Source organism: Octopus sinensis, linkage group LG11 (genome assembly GCF_006345805.1).
Source record: "Octopus sinensis linkage group LG11, ASM634580v1, whole genome shotgun sequence".
NCBI lineage: Eukaryota > Metazoa > Mollusca > Cephalopoda > Octopoda > Octopodidae > Octopus > Octopus sinensis.
This window is the reverse complement of record NC_043007.1, coordinates 5,457,959-5,477,958: the sequence shown is the minus strand read 5'-3', so window position 1 is coordinate 5,477,958 and position 20,000 is coordinate 5,457,959. Positions and strand designations below refer to the sequence as shown.

The 20,000-nt window shown below is 38.0% G+C and overlaps 1 protein-coding gene across 2 annotated transcripts in view; it reads left to right on the top strand.

Annotated features, from left to right (window-relative positions):
* LOC115217162 (copine-8-like) overlaps positions 1 to 20,000 on the top strand; it is a 174,683-nt gene that overhangs the window by 149,635 nt on the left and 5,048 nt on the right. For both annotated transcript variants that reach the window (XM_029786786.2, XM_036507038.1), the window contains 5 exons: positions 2,478 to 2,539; positions 5,106 to 5,261; positions 9,393 to 9,465; positions 15,742 to 15,869; positions 17,422 to 17,524. In XM_029786786.2, the coding sequence (XP_029642646.1) occupies positions 2,478 to 2,539; positions 5,106 to 5,261; positions 9,393 to 9,465; positions 15,742 to 15,869; positions 17,422 to 17,524 (522 nt within the window). The remainder of the gene's footprint in view (positions 1 to 2,477; positions 2,540 to 5,105; positions 5,262 to 9,392; positions 9,466 to 15,741; positions 15,870 to 17,421; positions 17,525 to 20,000) is intronic.

Here is a 20,000-nt window from a genome sequence, read left to right as displayed (position 1 = left end):
TACATGTAGATAGATATAATCTTGAATAATATTTTACAAACATTAAATCCGAGAAAGGAAAGAGGAAAAAATCTCATATATTGATCTTGAAGTATTTTCATCTTCAATTTTTTTGTTCATATTTTCAGTTAATTTTCGTATTTTATTTGTGTGTGTGTGTGTTAGTTGTTGTCTGTTATTGTTTATATAATGTATTTTGTTGTTTTATCGCTGTGTTGTTAGTGTTGTATGATATCGTGAAGAAACACCAAATAGATATCTTATGCTGACGTTTATTAAATGAGATTTAGAATGGGACGTGGTGAGGAGCGAAGACATGAAATATGGCAAAACAAACAGATTGATTGTTTCGAGTGTAATTCAGAGACTGAAAGTAGACAAAAGACACATGTTTGGAGTTAAGGGGTTCAGCGAAGGGCAGCAAGGGTCAGGTTTTGCTTTTCTTTTTTTAATTATGTCCTTTGCTTTCAGCAAAGGCTTCTTCAGTTCAGTGTTGAAGAATGTATTACATTCATATGTGTGCGTATTCACATATACGCAAACAAATTCATTCTCTCTCACACACACACACACACACGCACGCACATATATACATTAATATACAGATTTGTAGATTGACACACGTTTGTACATATGTATACATATACATACATTTATATATATATAGGGAGAGTTTACGAAAAAAAACAAAAGACGAAGACAGGTGGTGTACAAAACAAACAGATGTATTAGTATAACGCTCAGGAATAGAAAAAGTCTTTTACGTTTCGAGCCTACGCTCTTCTACAGAAAGGGACACAGAAAAAATAAGGAGAGAAACAAGGAGAGAAGAAAATGTGTGTAGTGGCTAACGATCTATCATGCCGACTGTACGTATATATACACGTACATATATATATATATATATATGTGTACGTATATATATATATATATATATACACATATACGTACATATATACTTACATGCATATATACATGCATACAAATATGCATACATGCACACTTACACAATGTAGATATAAATACGTGAATGTTCATGCAGAAACACATGCAAAACACACATACAAACACACAAACAAAATGCTTTCTCTTTCATGCAAACATACGCACATTCACATGGATACTTGTACATGTACCAGAAAAACACACATGTACAATGATGCACGCAAGCACCTACACTCACGTATGCTCACATATACATGCATGCTCCCAAATGCGACGTGCATACTTAACCCCAAAACATACATGCATACATGTACATATATATATATATAGAAAGATAGATACTCACAAATATATTCTCATGCATGCACATGTACAGTCGGATAGAGGCACAAACCTATCACAAATGCACACACACACACAAACAAACATACAAATATATACACAGGTGCTCGCATGACACCGACGGGCATTCTGACACACGCCACCATACCCCAGTACGCACATATGGACTTCCCACACACACACACAGACGCGGACACACGCATCAACGAACATGGAAAATACCTTGAAGATTCACTCACACACACATATACCCAGACACACATACATATAGACGCACTCACAAACTCTCATACTCTCGCACTCACACATATACACAAACCTACACAAAGCCAAGAGAGATAGAAAGATGGAGATGGAGATAACGCTAGCGCCAATTACTGCTCAACCCTTCTAATTTTATTTTAAACGTCCTCCACAGCAGTTTTCTTCGTTGTCTTCTCGACAGTTTACTGAGTAACAGGGTTCTATCATGTGTGTCTGTGTGTTTGTATGTATTATGTATGTATTGTGTGGGTGCATGGCTGGGTCGTTAGGTTGTTGCACTCACGGTGGCGATATCGTGGGTTCGATTCCCTAACCGGGCAGTGCGCTGTATCCTTGAAGAAAACATTTCATATCATGTTTCTCTGAGATCACACTCGACATGTGACGCGTGGCACTCCGTGGCACCTATACAGGTAAAATGTCGATTTGACGGGGCGAGTGAGCTTATGTGCGAACATTTGATCACTAGAAACAAATCATCTGCTCATACATTTATTAGCATTCTTTCTAGAATGAAGGAACCGTTTTCTGAATACAAGGTAGATAGAAATGTGTGTACATATGTACATATATTCACATATACACACAAGAGCTGGCCTTGTCGCAGTCTGTGTGACGCTGAACCTCTCTGAGATCTACGTTAAGGGTACGCTTGTCTGTGGAGTACTCAGTCACTTGCACGTGAACTTCATGAACTGGTCGTTCTGTTGATCGGATCAACTGCAACCCTCGTTGTCATAACCGACGGACTGTGTCAGTGATGAAGTGACTCTGTTATTGACGTGGTCTCTATATAAGCCGATACTCCTTACATTCTTACAGTTTAATGACTTTTTATTTTCTTTTGTAATTCCTAATTTTCTTCATTTATATTATACTTTTCGTTGATTCATAAATCTCTTCTATTATCTTTTATTGTCTTCTAGGTGCGACTCATGTTCTGCAAAGTCGAGACGATTTACTCATTTCTTGATTACATCAAATCCGGGTAGGTTTCTTTCCCATTACATTTCCATCTGCATGTCTATATTGCTGTTTAACCTCCGGGTCAGTCCTTGCCCGAAACATTTATATTTAAATGTATTTCAGCCATGGGGATACCGTCTTTTATCAGACAAATTATATCGAAAACCACAATATCCGATGTGTATATCTTGTCGTTTGAAGGCAGAGGTATTTGGCTGTTGTTTCTAACTCAATGCCTGCGATGAGACTTTCTGAGCATAACTGAGGTTGTTTCTTTAGCACCGGGTCGACTCTGATCCAGAAGATCTATGGTCGGAGACGTTGCATCTACTACCATCGCTTATTTCTGGATAACCAGAAATACTTCGGGGAATGAGAGAGTTTTGATTGAACAAGATCGCAAATACGTAACTATTCCAACATCATTGCTACAAAAAATAAAGCACAACCAAGCAAGCATCTACGAAACACTAATTTATATTCCAAAAGATAAATAAATAAATCAGTGTGCCAAACATTATTTCTAATTATTCCCTAGAAGATGGAAGATTTTGGTTGCCTGTTTCCTGTCATTGGAATACGATTTATCTTCTAAAAAGCCCATCACAGGTCTTGCATTTTTAGAGGATACTTTTATTACCAAAGAAAAAAGTGTTATTCTCAAGTACTAGTTTTCGTCCTAATATACAAACTTTTGGGAATTTATCTTGGATTTTATCTGGGTGTTTTGTCAACCAGAGATACACAGCTTCGTTTATGCAGGACATTGGTGCATCGACTTGTTACACAAAAGCTTCGTAAAATTGTTTTTAGTGTAATGTTTGGGGTATGTGATTCAAAAATATCTACACCATCTCGGATGAAGTTTGATATTATTTGTCATAATGATTCTATTATTATATTATTAAATTTCTGGACCGGCATTTATAAGGTATAAATCGATGTTGGACGACTACTTTATTTGCGGATAGAGTAGGAGCGGAAGGAAACAGAATCTAGAAAATTTTCATTACCTTTTAAGCAGATTACATGGATCAATAAAATTGACAATGGAATAGCGTGTAAAGGAACCGCCTTTTTAGGAAGCCATTCTGGATATTAAACAAGAGGATAATATTAAAAGAGATGGGCGAATTGCACCTGTTATTCAAAAGGCTTAGCATTCCACGTTCAATGTCACACTGACTTTGTCTGAGGATTATGTGCAGGCCCTTCTGAAATACAAATTTTCCTGCAATTGTCATGGTTTTAGAAGTTGTCAGCAATGAAGGACATGTGATGCCTCCTTACTTCTTTCCACAGGGCCTTAGAGTTAACTCTGCCGCCCACATTGAATTCCTGGAAATAATTGTTAAACCCTGGATAGACAGTGTACGCAATGGAAGGCCATATGTGTTTCAGTAAGAATCGGCACTATCACACATTCCTAGTAACACAGGAATGGGTGGTTGGAAATTTTCATGCTCACATAACCCCCGAACATTTGGCCCCCTAATTCCCCAGATCCCAATCCATTGGACTATTACATGTGGAGCGTTGTTGAGAGGTCAATGAATACCCCCATAACACCAAAGATTCTTTGAAAGCTGCCATAGTCAGAGTAATGTCCAAAATGAACCAGAACTACTTGATTCGAGCATGGAGATGATTTAGATCTCATACAGAAGCAGTTGTTGGAGCTGAAGGTGACTTTATTGAATAACATTATAGAAAAGAAGGTTTATTTTTAGCCTCATAGCAATTTTTGTGTTTTTATAAACATAAATCTGTCGTCAATCAAATATCTTGCGCATCATATATATACGTATATATGGTTAGCCTCTGCAGTTTCCATCCCTCCTAAAATTCCACCCATAAGGTATTGATGAGCCCAGTCCTTGGTACACTTGCTCCTGTCGCCCTGATGTGAAATTGAGTCCAGAACCACGTTGTTGCAAAGAGCAACCTTCTTAACCCCACTTCACCAATACACAGACACTTTGTTTGAATGCGTCTTCTTCGCATTCGTTTCCCAACATTAAACAACCCCACTCGACACCATTTTTCAAGTGACATTACACTCGCAAAGAAAATTAGTTTCTTGATATGCAAATTGGAACATCAGAAATAATTTTAGGAATAAATTGAAGAAAAATAATCATACATTAGTATTTGTTTGAATCTGTCAGAGGCAGTTAAATCTCATTGCTTGTGTAAGACTGCTATAATCTGAATATCTTAGAACCAGAAGTCTTTTCAGCCGTACACAATATCAATTGTTTTCATAGAAGCTGGTTACAATCTGCTGAATCAGCCTAAGTGTATCACAGGCCTTGGTGTTTATAGAGCTTCGAAGACCATAAGATGCAATCATGGGAAGTAATATGGATCTGCTTTCAGAACGGAGTCGGGTATTCAAATATTTATAATGCATTTAGCTTCTTACTTTACATTTTTGAAAACTAATATTTTTTTCTTTTCTGTATTTATCGAACAATTTGTTTCTTTTGTTCCCTTCAACGTTTGTCATGAAATTCAATCTGCAGTATTTCTTTTTCTTCATTTTTTTTTGCCGAAATCTTATTTGTATTTTGTGCTTTCCATTTCAGCCGCACCCAACTGAACTTCACAGTGGCCATTGACTTTACCGCCTCCAATGGCAACCCGAGTAACTCGACCTCGCTGCACTACTATAACCCCTACCAAATGAATCAGTATGCTGCTGCTATCCAGGCTGTTGGCGAGATCATCCAAGATTATGATAGGTGAACACTTAAAACGTTTACAATTTCTTTTTCTCTATCTTCATTCTTTATCTCAGGTATTTATTTTTCTCAGAGATTGTAATCTGTGTTCTCAGTTTCATCCCCAGGGTAAAACAGAAACCAAGCAATTGTCAATATTTCTCCTTCTCATAAAAGATCATTTTATTTCGCATTTCTTCAACTCATAAAAGAACAAAAACATTTTCAAATGTTATATTCTTCAACTGTCTTTAAAAATAATTACCTTTTTCTTTAGTAGTAGTAGTAGTAGTAGTAGTAGTAGTAGTAGTAGTAGTAGTAGTAGTAGTAGTAGTAGTAGTGTATGTCTGACTGTGTGTTTTTGTGTATTTGAGTTTCTGCCTTCTGTTCCAGATTTGTATAAATAAACATGAAATATGCCTGCAGAATTCTGTAAGAAAAAATATTTATTGAAACCTGGCAAAAAAAGATAAATATATAAGTAAAACAAATAAATAAACACTGTCAAGCTTAGCTTAATTTCCGTGTGAAGTGGAGGAATATGTATGTCTAGCTTGGAGGGCAATCACAAACGGCTTCGATATTATTAATCAAAGGAAAGCAAAACAAAGAAAAGTCAAGTGCGTGTTTCATAAATAAACTTTGTCAAAATGAAATAAAATCAATTTTGATATTTTAATTATTTTTCGTTAGATTAGTACAGTTTGTGTGCATAGCAGGAGGAGACAAAGTCATGCGTTAGCCTTGATGCATTGTGACATTTAATTGCATACCTTTGTTTAAACTTCAAACCTTGGTGATATCTATAAAGTAAAATTAAAATTAATGGGTCTCCTTCAGTTTTGGTGGTGATCGGAGACAGCTTGTTTAATGGTTTAGCGTTCAAGCGGCTGAATATTCCACAGATGCCTGTACTCTTCGTGTAAACCTCGAGCAGAATCAGCGTAACATAGTGACACGACTCTACCTCTGATTTACGAGCACAATCAATTTAAAGGGATTCTACGTAGTTTCCATCAACCCAGTTTCGGACACAAGACCTGGGTTGACCCGATACCGTAATGAAAAACACTTTGCCAAAATGCCATACAGTGGAGTCTGGCTTGGTCAATGTAAAGAGGAGGAGGAGGAAGAGGAGGAGGGGGAATGGGAGGAGGAGGAGGAGGAGGAGGACGACGACGACGAGGGGGACGAGGACGAAGAGGAAGACTGAATTTCTTAACCAATCAACCATGTTGTCTCAAAAAACAAGCACCAATCAATTAGATCAATTGCATTCCTGCAACTCTGCCAAACTTAAAATTACTATCAGCATTTTGAGTTGAACTCTTCTGGGTTGAACTCGTAGCAAGGTTAACGTTGCCTTTCACCTTCTCTGGAATCAATAAATTAAAGTGTCAGTCAAATACTATGGCCGAATAGCCTCCATCTCCCAAATTCAAGGCCCTTTTGTTTAGATTCTTTTCTACTATAAGTACAAAACCTGAAATTTGAGGGGAAGGAAAGTAAATTACTTCGATCCCGAAAGGATGGAAGGCAATGTCGACCCAGACGGAATTTAAACTCAAGAATGTAAAAACAGATGAAATGCTGCTAAGCATTTTGTCCGGCGTGCCAACGTTTCTGCCAGCTCGCCGCCTTAGGCCCTTTATCTCTTTTAGAAACAATCATTTTCAGTATCATCTCTGGTTCTTTATGTTCTTAGTTCGAATCTTAACAAGGTTGTCTTGGCTTTTCTCCCTTTGAAAGCGACAAAAGTTAAAGCACCAATCAAGTGCCGAGGCAAATGTAATCGGCTGACACCTTCCTCCAAAACATCAGGCCTTGAACATTTGTTGCAGTAAGATGTTTACTTTCCAGTTACATGTTTCAGGGTTCAGTCCCCAATTTATATATCCGCAGCATCGGAAATTTGCAATGGCTCCATAACTACCGCCTCGACTATAACCTTGGAGACTTAATAATCCGTTACAGCACTTAGCGTACGTAATCGTTTAGATCAACTGTGAACTAAAGCCCATACTTTGTATATATATATATATATATATATATATATATATATATATATATATATATATATATATATTATATATATATATATATATATATATATAATGTATGTATATGTATATATGTATGTATGTATGCATGTATTTATATATATATATATATATATATATATATATATATAAGTAATTGAGGACGCTATTCAGCACCAGTATTCTCGTAGCCACCGTAAGCACCATTTTATTGTCTGACAAGGGAGGTAAGCTCCGTAAGCACCGGGCACAGCCAGATCACCAGTAATTTCGTTATTGGTTCTTATCAGCGCTTTGAGTTAAGCTCCACTCACCTTGTCAGCTTATAAGATCCCCGTTGAAATCAAACGCTGCTATCATAAAATGGTAAAGGTGTATAATTGTTTGAATAAAACTACACAGATAGGTTTGACGTCAGGTAATAAATAAAAATTATGGTACAAAATAATGTGAGACAATCTGACAATTGATAGAATACAGGAACAGTTTACGCAAGCAATCTGTAATTTATTTGGTTAAAACAAAATATTTTAAATGACTTCTTACCATTTATCAGGAAGCTTTTTCATTTCTCTCGATATGAAGAAGCATTCTACATACGTTTTTATTTGATCTTCTTGAGAAAAATGTTTCCCCATCAGAGCATTTTGTAGAGAGCAAAAAGATGGAAATCAGATGGTGCAAGGTCTGGTGACGGTGGTGGATGAGTAGAACAGGCCAACCCAAATGCGATATTTTCTTAAATTAGAAGTTTACGGACAGGTCAAATATTGTTCAGAAAATACCAATTTGGTTTCTTTCCTCTGAAAACAACCCAGCCTGGTACTCCGTCGCCTGGTACTTCAATCAACCGCACGAACTGATCCTGAAATTAACGTACAAATGGCTGAGTACTCCACAGACACGCTTATCTTAACGTAGTTCTCAGAGAGGTTCAGCCCTTTGAATTACAGGTACAATGCATTTTTGCAGGCTGTCATGATTGGAGCGACGTGAAATAAAGTATCTTGCTCAAGTACACAACGCACTGTCGGAAATCGAAGTCACAACCTTGCGATCGTGAGCCGGATACTTCGAAGCACTCAGCCACTTACTTTCGCTACGAAAAGAGTTGGTTCGCGATTTTGTGTAAGCTTAATCATATTTAGGGATGCGTGTTTATTAGGGGAGAAGGCAGAAAAGTAGCCGAATGAAAGAAAGGTATAAAGATAAACTCTGTGTGTGTGTGTGTTCGTGTGTGTGTGCGTGTGCGTGAGTGTGCGTGTGTGTGTGTGTGTGCGTGTGTGTTAGTGTGTGTGGAGAGAGAGTATCTCTTGAGAATTAAAGACAGATAGTCAATAGGTGAGAACAAATCAATAAAGATCGAATCTTCTCCAGCTGAGTCCATTTTTTAATTTTTTCTGTTCACGAAGAAAGTTTATAAATGATAGTTACTTTCGTCTCTCCAGTGTATTTAATTCAGTTTAATTTCCACGCACAATATTGGTCGGATTCTATGGAATTATTCAGGAGCACATCCTAGCAACAACACTAACGCCATCATCTATGTATGTGTGTAAGCGCACGCTCGTACGTGTATGTGTGTGACTGTCTGTTTGTGTCTGTTTGTGTGTGTGTGTGTGTGTGTATGTTGGCTATAATTTTTCTGATATATTGCTAATGTCGTTGTCTCCATTCCGGAATACAATTTACAAACTCTTTCCAGTCGTTGCGAAATTTGTCACAGTGAATAATTAATATTTGTTTCTGTTTGAGAAAGAAACGGAAGTTGTGTGCATGTGTGTGTAAGTGTGTGTATGCGTGTATGTGTATGCAAGTATGTGTATGTGTGTATGCGTGTAAGTATGTGTATGTGTGTGTGTGATTAATGGATTAATTGATTATTGTTCTCCAGTGTAATCCTAATCAATGTATTTCTATAATTTATGGTTATCTCTTCATTACTTTTGCAAACTTCGTTTCAATTTTCAAAATTTTGTTCATCGTTATATCATTAAACTAACAGACAAAAATTGATTATTTTAACAATTTCTAGAAATTTTATTTTGTACTGTATTTATTTCTCATCATTTTCTATATATATATATATATTCTCTTTTGTTTTCACTTTCAGTGATAAATTATTCCCAACACTTGGATTCGGAGCTAGACTCCCAGATGGCAGTGTATCTCATGAATTTGCTCTGGTATGTCCTTTTTGTAATTCTCCTATATGCTGCTCACTATAACAGTTATCATGAATTTCGCTGTTTTGCTTATTTTCACTGATAAATTTGGATAAGCATTTTGTTTTACCGAAATAAATTACAGACTGTTTGCGTAAACTGTTCCTGTGTTCTATCAGTTGTCATATTAATTCAGATTGTCTCACACTATTTTTGTGCCATAATTTTGCTTTATTACCTAACATCAAACCTATCTCTACAGTTTTATTCAAAGAATTATTGAGAATGCAAATAACCATTATATTATCGTTCACTAACAACAAAGAAAATAACTGAAAAAAGAAAAGGTAGCTGAGTGGAAGAGTGCGTCTACGTATTTGAATTCGTTTGTACGTCGATGCAAATTCTGATATCGGGCAGATGTGTGTTGGTTCTATGCAACAAACATGTGTTTTAAAGAATGGTCAGTTTATGGATTCATATATGAAGGGGTACAAAAAACTTCCTGGCTTTAGGGGCGTCGCGAAAGGCCTGGTTGGGAGCTCACAGATTTGTTTTACAGGGTTTAGAAAAATTGAAGAACCACTGCAATAAGTGTGTAAATCTGGGAGAGGAATATCTTGAATGAAATCATAATTAATTGATCCACTTGTATTTTCTTTTACCCAAAACCAGGAATTTTTAAGCACCCCGTCGTATAACACCCACCATTAAGGGAAATGCTAGACGTTGTGAACTGCTTTCACTTATTGTTCAGCTGATAATCTATTTGTTACGATGCTCGTGTTCCGATGCTGCTGTTAGTAAATCTTTGTCAGGTACATGACACATTGATACACACTCACATCGTAATGTCTTTTTTCTCCTGTTTGATTATTTCGATAATGACGTACCACTATTTTCCTTTCTGACGACAAATACGCCATTTGCAAATAGCGGAGTTAATTAAATAAATAATTCCATTCCTCACAAGTAAGGTTACCGTTTCAACTTTGCTGCAATTTTATTCTCATGTTGAATAAAATGACAGATTGATAGCAAATAAAACAAAACAAAAAAACCAGCTATAAACAGATTCAGTGCAAACACCCAAAGATATTATATTCCGCTCAGAAACAATAAAATTATTTATGAGAGGTCTATATTATATTACTATATTCGCAGTTACAACTAGAGTTTTGTTTTTTGTTTTTTTTTGCTTTTGATAAATGTTTGCTCTTTTATTTTCTGCTTATCATTGTGTAAGATAGATAATTCAGTTTGACATTTTCCCAATGGAGAAATGGCTGCAATATAGAAAACGAGTTGCTATTTTAGTTACAATCTTATACTACAACCAGTCGTGGTTGAGTATACCTATATAATCATAGATGCCGTTGATTAAGAACAGAACATTAGATTTGTCTTTATCGTCGTCGCAGATTGTCTTAAAATGGAGGAATTAAAGCGAGAGGAGAAAATGCTTTAAAGATGACTACTCGGATTAATCCAAAGAAATATACCGACTCTCACCTCGTTGGCTTCCAAATGAATCCTTTCCGTGTCGATTTTTAGCATAAATAACTAAATATAGGCGCAGGAGTGGCTGTGTGGTAAGTAGCTTGCTTACCAACCACATGGTTCCGGGTTCATTCCCACTGCGTGGCACCTTGGGCAAGTGTCTTCTGCTATAGCCTCGAGCCGACCAAAGCCATGTGAGTGGATTTGGTAGACGGAAACTGAAAGAAGCCCGTCGTATGTGTGTGTGTGTGTGTGTGTGTGTGTGTGTGTGTGTGTGTGTCTGTATCTGTGTTTGTCCCCCCAACATCGCTTGACAACCGATGCTGGTGTGTTTACGTCCCCGTAACTTAGCGGTTCGGCAAAAGAGACCAATAGAATAAGTACTAGGTTTACAAAGAATAAATCCTGGGGGTCGATTTCCTCGACTAAAGGCGGTGCTCCAGCATGGCCGCAGTCAAATGACTGAAACAAGTAAAAGAGAAAAAAGAGAGTAAAGAGAGAGTAAATATTACAAGCTTTTTTGCAACAAGTGCAATAAGTGACGCTCTTTTGCAACATCAACCGCATCGCTAACATTTTCATGTTTATCTTTCAATGCTGGCATGATTTCTACGACCCCTAGTCATGAACCTGCGTCAGCTCTTCTGGATATTCAAGTGCTTTCCTACATCTCTTTCCCATTTTGTTTGCCTAAATCTTATTAGGTTATTTTCTTCCTCAGTAATCTTCAACTGGGGGTATGAAATTAGAGTTGGGGGTGAGGAAACTAAGATTGTGTTGTGAGAGAGACAGATAAAGAGAGGGAGAAGAAAGTGAAGTATTATAACATTAATCTAATCTTAAGGATTTAACAAATGCTGAATCTAATTGATTAGGCGACTCTGTCTTTCATCCCAGATGCTGAAAGCTCGGTGACCAAATAACCTACAGTTAATGTACGACCAACGCTCCGCTATCCTCCATTTAATGTCACACTTAGCTTAATCATATTTTCAGTTTCCATAAATGATTGCTCACAACTGGCTCTCAGCCAGCCATGTGGTCTTGAGTCCGGTCCCACGGTGTGGCATCTTAGAGAAGGGTCTTCAGCTATAGCTCCGGACCGACCAAAGCCTTGTGAGAGAATTTGGTAAACAGAAACCCCAACAAATATGTGCGTGCGTGCGCGCGTGAGTGTGTGTGTGTGTGTGTGTGTGTGTGTGTGTGTGCGTGCGTATGTGTGCGCTTGTACGTGTGTGTATATTTATAAATGTTTATATGTGTACGTGTATGCGTACGTGTGTGTGTGTATCTTTGTATTTGGGTTGCATTTGTACTTACCGCCGCTTGATAACCGATGTTTGTTTGTATACGGCCCCATAAGGTAGAAGTTTAGCAAAAGAAACCGATAGTATACGAAGCCAATAAAAACAAGTACCGAGATTGATTTGTTTGACGAAACCCTTTCAAGCGCTGCTCCAGCTTGGCTGCAGTTCCGTAACAAAAACAAGTAAAAAAACAAAAGATTATTATAAAATTCCTCTTCACGTTTTTGTGTTTCTAGATTTAAACAGCTTCAATGGGTTTTTTGTGTGATTTACTAACGATGTGCCTTCTTTTTTTTCTTTCTAACAACAAATATCCCATTAGCAAAGAGCGGGGCCAATTAAATGCACAGATCCATTCTTCAGAAGTAAGGTTAATGTTTTAACTTTGCAGTAAATTCCTTCTCATGTTTAATAAAATGACATATTCATAGCAGAAATAAGCAATAAATTTATTTATTGCAAACAAGGCAACGATATATTATTATATTCTATCCAGAAACAATAAAAGAATATGTGACAGGCTTTTATTATAACACTACATCCGCTTAACTGTGGATGTTGTTAGAACTTGTTTGTTTTGCTATTTCTTTTAACTAAACGTTTTCTCTGTTGTATTCTGCTTGTCAGCTGCCAACGTAAGCAATTCTCGCGGTTTCCTGATAGGCTAAAATGCAGAAGATGAGTTGCTAACCACTTACATTCATTTATTAGTTCCGTCCCTTTAACCAAAATTTGTGAGTTTACTCAACTGAATTATTGCCTGGGTTGCCTGAATGCTCCAACGAGACGGGTATTGAATGTCGTTTCTCTGCTCAACGGCATAATACTTAGATGAGGTCCTCCAGAGCTTTGTGTGAAATTCAATTTACAACAAAAACAAGATATAAAGAAACTTTGCATATTGGATGACTTGACTGGTTTTATTAATACACATATATTTATTACTTAATGCTACAATTATATACAACGAGTGCTTCGCACTTTGTCACAAGTTACTTGCTAAATCTCATATAAACACCCAGAACCACGTTAATAGCTTAGGAGTGAAATTTAGGATCTCTCGGCTTTCTGTGAATCGATTTTGGTAAAAATTTTCCCAGCTGGTTTTCACATTATGGCAACACCATCGGGTTTTCATTATTCTCTGTAACGTCCTTTCTTTTTTTATTTCCGATTGTTCAGTTCTTGGGTGAACCACGCTTATAGCTTTTGAGTGAAAATAGACCATTTAGACATTTAATTTTTTTTCAGAAAATTAAGGGTAATGATACATATTAAGCATACATTTAACAGAAAACCGTAATAATATTATAACATTTATTGATATAATGAATTATTTAGCCATATGAGCGCCAAAGAAGAAACGATCTGATTGTGGAAGCTCCCAAGATTGTGACAGTTAGGGATTTAAGGAATATTTGTCGCAAGTTACGTGGGATACTTGGACAAACAAGCAAAACCATTTTCGCCACCTCCAGACTTCTTCATGTACCGAAAATCACCAGAAATCGCATCCTCAGGACCAAGGCTTCCGTACGAGAACCCCTGAAACTGCCTCGTCACAGGAGTTTGAGGTTTTCAATGGGCCCAAAAGTACATGGCGTTAGACATGAGTTGTGTTCTGTTCACTGACGAAATCAGGGCGTCCCTTGACGAACCTGACGGTTGGACAATTGGTTGGGTCTACTTTGGAGATGTCACTAATGTTTACGACCTCAACAACAGGGTGGAGGAAACATGTTGTGAGTTTTTATCATTGGGAACAGACTTGTTGGCCCAGTCAGGGCACCTGAAGAGGTCAAAGTGACCGCAGCCGCCTACTGCAATCTCCTGAAGGAGGTCTTGGATCCCTGGTTAGATGACATACTGCTGACACTTCTTAGGAATCTCGTATTCGTGCATGACAACGCCCCCCCCCTCCCACTCTGCCGGGATTACCCAAACATTACTAGGGTCTTACGGCATACAAGGTGAAAGGTTTATGGTGTGGCCGCTAGTATCTCCGGATCTCAACCCTATCAAAAATCTTTGGTCCATTATTAAGCAAGATGTTTATGCCTATGGACACCAATTTACGTCGAAAGATGCCTTATGGGCGACCATCAAAACTGGGGCAGAGGCAGTCCAGCCTGCTACTATTAGGAAATTGACAGATTCCATGACTAATAGAGTTTTTTGAAGTTACCCGTCGAAATGGCGCTCAAGTGGCTAAATAATTCTTTATGTCAATAAATGTTATGATATTATTATGGTTTTTTGTTAAATGTATGCTTAAATATATGCTTAATATGTACCATTACCCTTCATTTTCTGAAAAATACTGTCTAGACGGAGTATTTTCATTCAAAAGCTCTTGGCGTGGTTCATTCAAGGACTGAGGGTTCTGAAATAAAGCAGAAAGGACGTTACACACGATAATGAAAACTTAACAATGGTGTTGCCATAGTTTGAAAACCAGCTGGGAAAAGTTTTATCAAAATCGATTCACAGAAAACTGAGAAATCTTAAATTTCACTCCTAGGCTACGTGCGTGGTTCTGGGTTATCGCGTGTCTGTCTCTCTGTCTGTTTCTGGATTTATATTTATCGATATAAACCGGTGTTGAATTGTATCATTTTATATTAACTCCGTCACTTAACGATCTGATAAATGTATATCGATAACATATGAACAAGACTGGAGTAAATACTAAAACTGATACGATTCGCAAAACGTCATTGCTCCAGCAAATGAAGAAAAGGTAATAAAAATGTGAGGACCCAGTGGAACTCGAACTCATGTGGTAAGAAGTGGTACTAATATTTCTATACCGACTAAGGCAGTGAGGTGGTAGAATCGTTACCGCACCGAGCAAAATGCTGAGCGGCATTTCGTCCGTCTTTACGTCCTGAGTTCAAATTCCACCGATGTCGATTTTGCCTTCCATCCTTTCGGGTCGATAAAATAAGTACCAGTTGAGGGCTCGATGTAATCAGCTAACTCCTTTTCTCGAAATTACTGGCCTTGTGCCAAAATTTGAAACCAATATTTCAATAACGAGCTCTTGCTTGGAGAGCACAATATTTCTGCTCACTGCTTATGAAGTTTATCCTTTAGAACTCATAAAACTTAATAATTAATTCCCATCAACACAAACCATCATCAGCTCCCTGGGTCTATGGTCATTTTCTCTGTTTTTTTTTTTTTAATATATACTTCTAAAAACCTAAAACCAAAGAATATTGTTTCGTGACAGAATCGCTAAAGCATCGGGAAAAATTCCCTGACCGTATAGATTCTGGGTTCATATTCTGCCACCGACAACTTTGCTCTTCGTCTTCCACTCCATGATCGATTAAATAAAAAACCAGGGAAATTCTGGAGTTGATAGTATCGACTAATACCTTCCACTATAAATTGCTGGGTTTGTGCCTAAATCAGAAACCATTGTTTGTAGGAAATTCCTTAGAAAATAGTTAAGAATAAATAATGGAATTATATTATTTTCCAGAATTGCAATCCTAATAACCCTTACTGCGCTGGTATTCAAGGCATTCTCCAGGCTTACTATGACTCACTGCAAAGAGTACAGCTGTATGGACCCACCAATTTCTCCCCGGTCATCAATCACGTTGCTAAGTAAGTAGCTTTATATATCTATCTTTATATATTTACTTTATGATGGAACTGGTGAAATGAATGTGGCCTAGTGCTGTCGGTGTGGCACTAACGATCGAATGAACATGGTTTCGATTCTTGAACGGGGTGCTGTGTTCTTGAGCAAAATATTTTAATTCACGTTAATCCAATCCACTCAGTTATAAATAAGTTCCAGCAATTGTTGTGATGTGAACCCTAAGATAGACCGGGTACGGGTGTGTTGTATATATGTGGGTGGGTGTATGTGTGTATATATATATATATATATATATATATATATAATATATATATATATAGTGGCTGTGTGGTAAGTAGCTTGCTTACCAACCACATGGTTCCGGGTTCAGTCCCACTGCGTGGCACCTTGGGCAAGTGTCTTCTACTATAGCCTCGGGCTGACCAAAGCCTTGTGAGTGGATTTGGTAGACGGAAACTGAAAGAAGCCCTTTGTATATATGTATATATATATATATGTAAGTATTTGATATTTGTGTCTATGTTTGTCTCCCCAACATAGCTTGACAACAGATGCTGATGTGTTTGTGTCCCCGTAACTTAGCGGTTCGGCAAAAGAGACCGATAGAATAAGTACTAGGCTTACAAAGAATAAGTCCTGGGGTCGATTTGCTCGACTAAAGGTGGTGCTCCAGCATGGCCGCAGTCAAATGACTGAAGCAAATAAATGAGAGTAGAGAGTATATATATATATATCTAATCCTTTATTGCTTCGTCAATAGACTGCAGCCATGCTGGAGCACCATCTTGAAGAGTTTAATCAAGCGAATCAACCCCAGATTATATTTTTTAAATCCAGTTACGTATTCTATCGGTCTCTTTCGCAGAACCGCTATGTTACGGGGACATAGACACGAACTAATACCGATTGTCCAACAGTGGTACAAGTCCAAACACACAAACACATACACATTCACACACAGACACACACATACGACGGGCTTCTTTCAATTTCCGTCCACCACATTCATTCACAAGGCGATAATTGACCCGCAGCTACAGTAACAGATACTTGCCCAAGGTGCCACGCAGTGCAACTGAACCCGGAACCTTGTGGTCGGGAAGCAAACGCAGTTACTGCACTTGATTCCAAGTAGTTCTACAGAAATACTCTTATCTTCTTTGCCAATGTACTTGAGTCGCAGAGGCGATGGTGTGGAGCAGTGGCTATAACTGCTACTGCTATTAGTTTAGAAATAAATGTTCCTATTTCGGACCCTGTTTGTTACTTTATAGACATCCAGAAATAAGACACCCTAAGGTTATGTAAGAGAAAACCAATGAGACTTTGTGTAAAAGAAAAACAGTTGAAACTATTTTATCTCTAAAGACGAGATCAATAATGTGAAAAACTATAAAAGTATTGGCAATAATTCGTCTCAGACTTTTATTATTCACAAAGAAGCTTTTGTTTTCATTCTTTAATATCTTTTACCAGAATCGAAATTCATAAAATATTTTTGTTCAGTAAGAATTTATGGCCTCTTTTGTTTTGTTTGTTTGTTTTTAATTTTAGATTTGCAAGCAATGTTCAAGATGGCTCCCATTATTTTATTCTTCTGATCATCACAGACGGTGTCATAACTGACATGAACCAAACTATCAAATCAATTATTCAGGTAAGTCACGAGAACGGTTCGATTGATTCATAAATTTACTGATTTCACAAGGAATTTCCAGCTGCATCACCCAGTTGTTATAAGACACAAATGATACGGACAACAGCTACATAGTGGAGGCGCAATGGCCCAGTGGTTAGGGCAGAGGACTCGCGGTCGGAGGATCGCGGTTTCGATTCCCAGACCGGGCGTTGTGTGTTTTTATGGAGCGAGAACACCTAAAGCTCCACGAGGCTCCGGCAGGGGGGTGGTGGTGATCCTTGTTGTACTCTTTCGCCCCAACTTTCTCTCACTCTTTCTTCCTGTTTCTTGTCCCCGACTTCCTACGCAAGCGCTGAGCCTGGATGCGCATTCATCCATCCGTCGATGCTCTCGGTTTCGGGGGTTGACCTGCTTTCTCTTCTGCGGGTCTTACGAATAGCAAAGGACCACGTTTCGGACTTCTCCCACTCTGGAACGAAGACCGCTTCGCTCAACAGCAACAGCTACAACAGAAACATCATAGACGTGGTTGTGTGTTAAGAGCTGGCTTGCCAACCACGTGGACTTCGGTTCAATCTTACTGTGAGACTCTTGGAACAAATGTCTTCTATTATAACCCAGGCCAACCAAAGACATTTGAGTGGATATGGTCGGCGGAAATTGATAGAATCGCGTTGTATAAGTATATGTATGTATGCGTGTGTGTCTTTCTTTTAGTTTTGTGTTTGTCCTCTACCACCACTTGACAACGAGTGTTGGTTTGTTTACGTCCCCAAAACCTAACAATACAGCAAAAGAGGCCGATACGGTAAGTATCAAACTTTAACAATAAGTACAGGAGTTGATGTGTTCGACAAGACCCTTCAAGGCGATGACTGAGGGTGGCCACAGTTCAATGATTGAAACAAATAAAAAACAAAAGATAGAAACCTTCAGACTTACAACACAACCATTTCAAAGCAGAGCGGCTGCGCAAATAATCGATATTATTGATCACTATATTACACTATTGGAATCCTGCTGTGATGTACTGCGTAGATTCGGCTGAACATTATACGAGAATCAACATTGTTCATACCATTAAATGGTTGCGTTGTTTATACCATTAAATGGTTGAGGGGTTAAGAATAAATAGTTGAGTGATTAAGAAGTTTGCTTCTCAACTACGTAGTTTCAAGTTCAATCCCTTTCATATCCAGCCACCCACAGGTTGATATATAAATTACGCCATGATCGATTTTGACTTTCATTCTTTCAAGGTCGATAAAGTAAAGCACAACTCCAGTACTGATGCCAATGGTATTGACCAATTCACTCTCCTCGAATATTGTTGACTGGTGCCTAAATCAGAAACCATTTTAAATAATGTTTCAAATACTGGTACAAGACCAGCACTTTAGGGAGAGAGAGACTAGTCGAATATATTGGTCTCAATCGACCCCGAAGGAATGAAAGGCTTATTTGACCTCAGTGGTATTTGAACTCTAAGCGAACGGACAGAAGAAATACTGCAAAGCATTTCTTACAATACTCTTACGAGTCTGCCAGCTCGCAGATAATAATAGTAGTAGTAGTAGTAGTAGTAGTAGTAGTAGTAGTAGTAGTAGTAGTAGTAGTAGTAATGGTTTCAAATTTTGCCACAAGGTCAGCAATTATAGCTATGTGTTGATAGGAATTCTTTGGGGTTTGAATAATTCAACTCTGGAAATATGGGTGTTTCGGTCACTGTCTTTAAACAAACCTTATTCAAGGACCTTTTGAGTGGGATGGGTTACTCAACCTGAAGAAAATTCTAACTGGGCCCCACCTGTAAGGTCATGCACTGCATATTTTGATATAAGATCACCATGTCGCGCACATATGGTTGTGAAGCATGTACCTGGAGTACCTTATCAGGCGGGTGGTCATGATGGGTATACTGGGCTTCGTATATTTGTACCCCAGTGTCATTTTGATGGCATGCACTGCTCTCTCACTCAATAATAATAATAATAATAATAATAATTGTTTCAAATATTGGCACGAGAGCAAGGAGTGGGAAATAAGTTGCTCACATCGACCTCCACTGCACAACTTGTTTTATTGACCTCGAAAGAATGAAAGACAAAGTTGATCTCAGCAGCATTTGAACTCAGAACGCAAAGAGCCGCAGGAAATCCCGCTAAGCATTTTGTCCGAAGCACTAATACGAAGGCGGCGATCCTGGCAGAATTGGGAGAGCATCGAGGTCAAGTTTGCCTTTGATCCTTCAGTGGTCGATAAAATAAACTACCAGTCAACTACCAGGGATACTGATATCGATTTGCCCCTCGTCTCAAAATTGCTGGCGTTGTTCCTAAATTGGAAGCGATATCGTTTACAAAACATTAAACAATGAAACCTCTTTTTATCCTATAAATGCTTTTATTTTAGTATTTTTGAATCGTTTGTTCTGCTTTTGCCCTGTTGCCATCAGATTCATCTTATTATCAAAAAGCCTGCTCGTTTATATTGC